This window comes from Podarcis pityusensis (assembly GCF_964106645.2).
Source record: "Podarcis pityusensis genome assembly, chromosome: 14".
Classification (NCBI taxonomy): Eukaryota; Metazoa; Chordata; class Lepidosauria; order Squamata; family Lacertidae; genus Podarcis; species Podarcis pityusensis.
In genome coordinates this window covers 32,928,997-32,935,935 of record NC_138039.1, presented here as the reverse complement: position 1 = coordinate 32,935,935, position 6,939 = coordinate 32,928,997, and the positions used below count along the sequence as shown (strand labels likewise).

Here is a 6,939-nt window from a genome sequence, read left to right as displayed (position 1 = left end):
CGCCTCCGCCCACCAAGCCCAAGCCCTGCCCGTTCTAGCAGGCGATTGGCTGCGGCGCTGCTCTTGCCCGCCTTTCCTGGGCCATTCCGAACTATCCGGCCGAAGAGGCAGCCCACAGCAAGTTCGGGTGAGGCCAGGCAGCTGGGGCGAGAGGAAGGAAGGAAGAGGGGCAGCTGGGAACCAGGTCGCCTGCAAATAAAAGCAGGTAGGGCTGAATGGTGGTTGGCGGGGATGAGAGTAGTATTAGATCAGGAGCAGCTGATCTGGAAGGGACACCCTTTAACCAGGGAGTTCTGGGTTTCCCTTCAACTGGGGGGCTCCTCTGTTCTTTGTAAGGGCTGCAATTCTAAACCCCACACTTTCCTGGCAGTAAACCCCATTTAATTGAGTGGTACTTGCCTCTGAGTAGACCAGGCTTTGCTTTTGGAAGCGTTTGGCTTGCAATACTAAAAACCCACTTTCCTTGGGAGTAAGCCTCATTAATTCACTAGGACTTGCCTCTGAGTAGATCTGGCCAGGATCACGTTACAACTGTTTCCTTTTATTGCTTGGGAGTGTGGGCAGAGAAGAGAATTTGCCTGGGTATTTAAACACACACACACACACACACACACACACACACACGTTTCCATTGTAATAAACAAATCCTGTGTAGGAATCTTTGCTCTTTACTCCAGGTGCTTAGAAAAGGGAGCCAGGGGTGTGTTGATGTGAAGAGAGTGGTTTTTCTTTTTTACTTGTATGGCTTTCTTTGAGGTGTGCAGGTAGGACTCCTCTACCCCATACACAGAACAAGGCAGAGGATGACTGAGGCATTGAAATTCAGGACTGCAGCACTTAAGACTTCCGGGGTGGAGGATGTGTGTGTCATAGTTTGGGATGCTAACTAAAGCTTTGTTTGTGCATCTAGTAAACTAGCCCAGTAGGTTTGGGGGGGGGGGGGAACCTGTTGCCCTTTTGTGCTAGTCAACTAATTGAAGGGATATGGTTTTGCTTTTAAGCACATCCTGGAGTCTGTATAATACAGTCCACATTTATGCAGGCTGTTTACTGCCTAATGTGTGGAGCTGCTATTGATGTGGTGCCCTCAGTGTGGGCCTTTCAAACAGAGACTCAGCAAAAAGAGCATGAGGGCTCCCAAAGAGGGCAGGGCCAGCTTACTTCAAGCAGTGCTGACACACATTACCATCTAAAGGCTGTTTGTGTGGCAAATTGAGTCCAGAGTCCAAAATTGCACAACTATTTTCTACTAGGATACTTCTTTTGATCTGGTTGGAGGGTAATGGGGAATGCAGGTAGCTTTAATTGGTCCCCTTTCTCTCCCCCCGCCCCCAGTTTAGGGCAATGTTTTTGTTAAAGCAACACCTACCTCCTCCTCCTCCTCCCTCTTCTTCGGTGATCACTTGTAGCCAAGTAAGATTGTCTTCCATAAACATAGTTTTAACAGTGAGTCCATAAGACACTGTGGAGGCCAATTCTGGATCCACATCCTTCCACAGCTGGGGCATAGGTTTCTGAGCGGGAGTTGATCACTGAGAGGGTTTGCCAATTGTGTCTTCCTCTTAGTGCATTTCTCCCTTTCATCCTGAGTTCGAGTGTCTTCAAAACCCATGACATCTTTGGTAAAGGCTGTTCTCCAACTGGAGCGCTCGCAGGCCTGTGTTTCCCAGTTGTCGGTGTTTATATTACCTTTTTTTTAGATTTGCCTTGAGAAAGTCTTTGATCCTCTTTTGTTGACCACCAGCATTACACTTTCCATTTTTAAGTTCAGAATAGAATAGTTGATTTGGGAGACTATAATCAGGTAGGTTAGGACACGCTGCCGAAACAATAGAAAGTTGAACAGCGATGTCCCCTTATCTGGCATCATTCTCCTGCTGTACAGAGGAGAAGACCTTGAGGGGCCTGGGAAGGAAATCCTATGCTGATGAGGGTGAAGGTGCTTTCATGCTACTTGAGAGCCTGTTGGAGGCAGCATCTGTCTCTCCTCTCTGTTGGAAACAGGATTTTTGGCTTGATTTGGCAGCAGAGCCCTTCTTATCTGTTCTAGTAAGTGAGAACAGCCATCGCTCTTAATTTCCCCCAAGGATTAGATCAAAGACCTGAGAATAAGATAACCTGAACATGTGGCTCTGATTTTCCATCCTTGGACTTGAAAGAAGAAAGACTACTGGGTGGGGGCAGAGTCTATGGCCCAGTCATGATTATTTATCAAGGGATGGGATAACTGAAGGTCCAAAGCGATTTTGAAGGGGCCACTCTGAGCCTTCCCCAATGCAACTTGCCAGTGGACAAGTCATCAAAGCAAGCCAGGCTGTCCTGGGATATAAAGTGTTCTGAAACAGGGCGTATAAGTTTTCAAAAGATCTTTAGCCTTGGAAGGCAGAGAGTCACTCCTGTCACGGGGACCTCTGAGCACCTGGAAGGTATGTTCAACCTTTGCTTTGGGGATGGGCTCAGAAATAAAGCCAAAGGACCCAGGTTCAATCCCTGGTGTCCTCCTGTTTGAAATGCTGGAGTGCTGTTGTCAGCTGCTGCAGACCAGGGATAACCAATATGGTGTCTTCTAAATGTTGCTGGAATACAACCCACATCTTCCCTGTTGCCCATGGCGGCAGGGGCCAGTTGGAGTTGGAGTCCAACAAGGTCTGGAGCGCAGCACATTGGCTATGTCTGGTGTAGACAGTACTAAGCTATGCAGGCCAATTGTAGAAGGCTGTTTCAGTGTTCATCATTCTATGTTCTCAGAAGCTCAGGGAGGGATGGCTGGGGAAGGGCTTTGTCTGTGGCAGTTGTGGAACCCCTTCCCCCTACCCCCAGCGGTATACCTGGCACCTTCATTATCCTGATTTGACAAATGCTGAAGACACAGCTCTTTACTCTGGCACTGGACATTTGAGGTGTATATTTTTAGCACTCACATTATTTCTGTAAGTTGTTTTATACTGTTTTTAACACTGTGTTTTAATTGTTGTTACCCGCCCTGGGACCTTAAAGGGTAGATAATGATGGTGATGATAGTTTATAAATATGTACAATGAGATAATATGTATTTAAATACCAAAAGAAAAAAGTTGCAGGGTTTTTTCCCCCTTAATCCACAGATTGTTCTGACCATTTTCTGCGGCAGATTTGTGGATGAACTAAATGCAGAACTGATATGGAATAGACCAGACATAGGTTGATTCCGCCATCCCTTCTCATAACCTTGTATGCAGTGCAGGAAGCCACAGAAATAGCCAAAGGGAAAAGTGCTTTTTGAGGTTTCAGTATTAAAGATGATAAAAAGAAAGAAGGTTGTCAGAGTGTGAGTCACAGCAAAATCTAAAGGATGGGCACGGTCTGAGTCCCTGTCCTAGAGCTTACTTAGCATAATGAGTAATCTGAACCCTTCTGCCATGGCTGCTGAGCTAAGCTTCATCTGTGGCATCCCAGACTCCCAACTGTTGTTAAGGTATATTGTTCATTTTATGATCATTTTTTTTAAAAAAAATAATCCAAATGCTTTCTGTTGTGTTGCAGAGGTTTTTGTAAAGCATGAGGCTGAGTGAGGCGCTGACTCAGCCCTTCCAGGCTCCTGCCAGCATCCGAAAGTTCTCAAGCAGCCAAGTTTACCTGTTCAGAAGCAGGCCGTCAGATTCGGATGACTCCTCGTCAGAGGAGGAACTTGACGTCATGGAATTGCGAGCGAGGGGGAAGGAGCAACGGAGGCGCAACGCTGCCACAGAGAAAGTTGGGGATGTGGTTCTGCTGGAGCGCCAAGTTAGCAAAGACGACAATCTGAACAAATTGGCACTGCAGTATGGATGCAAAGTAAGAAGCAGCTTCCTTGGAAGCGATTGATGACGTCCCTGGTGGGGTTTTTGTTTCGTTTTTACATTTCTGGCTCAGAGCCTTGCAGGGCTAAGGAAGAGCACTCTGTTCTGTTCCATGGACAGGCAAGATGGGGGAAGGCATCTCCTACCCAAGGGCAGCCTTTGACAACCAAGTCAAGCTGGGAGTTTCCAGGCTTGCATGCCAATCATTTTGTTGTTTGGGTGGCAGAGGAGTAACAACTGTTTAGCTGTTGTAACTCACCTGGTAAAAATAGCTGGGTGAAACGTCTTTGAAGTTGGAACGAGAGTGTCAGCTGGAAAAAAAGGTAGCCAGTTATGGATTGCTGAATTTTGTGTACTTGGAGAAAGAGTAGCTCAGTGGCAGAGCACCTGATTTTCATATAGAAAGCCTCAGGTTCAGTCTCCAGCATTTCCAGGTAGGCTTGTGGAGCTGTAACCAGGCAGTGTGGCCATTTCCGAGCTAGATGGACCAATGGTCTGACTAGGCAGACAACAGCTTCCTATGTACTTGGGTTTGCAGGAGAGGATGTTTGCTCCCTGTCCCATCAGCAGCATAGGATGCTGCCTTTTAGCGAATCTGACCATTTGCCCAGCCTCAAGGAACTCAAGGCTACATCCCTCAGAAACTGCTCAGCTCCCAACATCTCTGTCCATTGGCCATTCTTGCAGGGGCTGATGGGAGTTGTAGTTCCCCACACCTGTTCTAAATGGAGATCATTATCCCAGCTGGTCACTGCATTGGATCTGAACTGATTTTGTGTGTGTACGGCTGTTGTCTTAAACTGCTTCTGCTATGTATGTGTTTTAAAAATTGTTTCTATATATGCAGTTGTTTTTATATATGAAACTCTTTCATATATGCCAGTGTGGGCCAAACTTGGGTCTCCAGCTGGTTTTGGACTACAACTCCCATCATCCCTAGCTAACAGGACCAGTGGTCAGGGATTATGGGAACTGTAGTCCCAAAACATCTGGAGGGCCAAGTTTGGCCAACACTGATATATGCATTTACTATATTACTGCCCATTGCTTTGGGGTGTCCCCTTAGAAGCGATTCATGAAGTAAATGTTTGCATTAGAAGGAGCTGTTTATATACAATGAAAAAAGAGCTCAATAACTGACTTCGCACCCCATCTCCCCTTTCTGAATTCTCTTAGGTTGCAGATATCAAGCGGGTCAACAACTTCATCCAGGAGCAAGACTTGTATGCGCTAAAATCCATCAGGATTCCAGTCAAGGTCAACGGCATGTTAACAGAGACCCAGGAAGGGTTGTTGCCTGCCCAGAGAGCTGGTCTGTTGTTGCCTGCTGAACCGTCAGGGTCCAAAGAGGGAAATGGCAGCTCCGAAGACACCGAGCAAATCGATCAGTATTTCAGAGGGATCGACCAGGACATTGAGAAAGCAACTCTGCTGGGTGTCTCCCCAAGCACAGACTATTGCATTGAAACACCAAACTGGTCACCTTCAGGGAGGAAGGAAATCGGTGCTGGAGCAGACTGTGGGATCCAGTGGTGGAATGCAGTTTTCATTATGCTCCTCGTAGGAATAATTTTGCCAGTGTTTTATATTGTCTATTTTAAAACCCAGCAGCTCGAAGTGACTACTACCTCCAACACAACTCTTCCTGTGAACAACACTGACGGGTCAGTGAGGGGGACACCCGCCCTCCGTGTGCTTAAAGAAACTCTGCCCACTATCCAAACCCACAGAGGAGGAGACTTCCTTCCGTCAGGGGGATGACTCTGTCTGTTACCCTACCCCACCCCTCAAAAATTGGAGAAAAGTCTCTTTGCTTTGAAATAATGTTCTGGGATGAGCCAACAACAGATCAGTTGCTTCTTAAGTTGATAGGAGCTCAACTTGGAAATGAGATCAAGGAAGACCAGGACAGAGCAAGACATGGACAGTGGCTGGTCAGTCACAAAGGGAATGGTGGGATGGCTCACTTTTAAACAAAGCAAAAGGGGGTGCAAGTGGGGGTGAAGAACCTGAACTCTCTTGTAGGTTGTGTGCTCCCCAGTACCAGTCTTCAGCCAGATATCAGAAGCAGACTCAGCTGGGGGAAGGGCACTCCTCTCCTGTGCACCCTTTTTGCTATAAAAATTTTGGCCACATTTGCACCTTACATTCTACAGTCGGGGCTTCCCCCAAGGCAGCTGTAGTTTGTTAAGGGTGCTGAGTTGTTAGACCACCATGATTCACTTCATAGAGCTACAATTCTGAGAGTTCGCTGGGAAGAGCCATTGATTGTGAAGCCAGCCTGAGAATGGTAGCTCTGTGAGGGGAATTGCAGGTGGTGTCTCTTAACAACTCTCATCATCCTTGACAAAATTACAGCTCCCAGGTTGCTTTGGAGGCTTCTTAAAGTGGTATGACAGCACTTTAAGGTGGAGATGTGATCATATCCCCCCTTGTGTTATTGGGGGCAAATCTCATTTTATGCTTGCTGCCTCTTTCAAGACTCTGAGGTTTGGTCTTTCTGAGGAAACAGGCCTAGCCTATCACCTGGGCTATATAGATATATATTTAAATTAACTGCCAGTTTATTAAAAGTCATCTTGTCTTAAATGGCAGGAGCAGCTCCAGTCTTCCTTTGCATACAATAAAGCTTTCTTTGCATATACACTTCTGCTAAAAAAGGAGAGAAGAACCTAGTCATCATCTCAAGCTTGGTTTAAAGGTAAAGGTAAAGGGACGCCTGACCATTAGGTCCAGTCGTGACCGACTCTGGGGTTGCGGCGCTCATCTCGCCTTATTGGCCGAGGGAGCCGGCGTACAGCTTCTGGGTCATGTGGCCAGCATGACTAAGCCGCTTCTGGCGAACCAGAGCAGCGCACGGAAACGCCGTTTACCTTCCCGCCGGAGCGGTACCTATTTATCTACTTGCACTCTGACGTGCTTTCAAACTGCTAGGTTGGCAGGAGCAGGGATCGAGCAACGGGAGCTCACCCCGTCGCAGGGATTCGAACCGCCGACCTTCTGATTGGCAAGTCCTAGGTTCCATGGTTTAACCCACAACACCACCCGCGTCCCTCAAGCTTGGTTTACACATACACAAATACGTGGGAGATACAAGGTTTAAGATTTCTATTTTACTTGC

At 47.2% G+C, this 6,939-nt stretch overlaps 1 protein-coding gene across 3 annotated transcripts; it reads left to right on the top strand.

Annotated features, from left to right (window-relative positions):
* Positions 1-93: 93 nt before the first annotated feature.
* LYSMD4 (LysM domain containing 4) lies at positions 94-6,460 on the top strand. 3 transcript variants are annotated; one of them, XM_080980529.1, is made up of 3 exons: positions 94-205; positions 3,525-3,813; positions 4,995-6,460. In XM_080980529.1, exons 2-3 carry the CDS (start codon positions 3,538-3,540, stop codon positions 5,577-5,579), a joined length of 861 nt encoding a protein of 286 aa, XP_080836655.1. In that variant the 5' UTR covers positions 94-205; positions 3,525-3,537; the 3' UTR covers positions 5,580-6,460. The 3 variants fall into 3 exon arrangements, with proteins under 3 accessions (XP_080836655.1, XP_080836657.1, XP_080836656.1); XM_080980531.1 differs by lacking the exon at positions 94-205 and adding an exon at positions 221-2,426 and having other exon boundaries at positions 3,523-3,813; XM_080980530.1 differs by lacking the exon at positions 94-205 and adding an exon at positions 2,465-2,930 and having other exon boundaries at positions 3,523-3,813.
* The last annotated feature ends 479 nt before the right edge of the window (positions 6,461-6,939 follow it).

Excerpts from the sequence above, each read along its gene's own strand:
- LYSMD4 (XM_080980529.1), top strand. The coding sequence starts at position 3,538 with ATGAGGCTGAGTGAGGCGCTGACTCAGCCCTTCCAGGCTCCTGCCAGC. Across the intron at positions 3,814-4,994 it reads CACTGCAGTATGGATGCAAA|GTTGCAGATATCAAGCGGGT; the intron begins GTAAGAAGCAGC and ends GAATTCTCTTAG.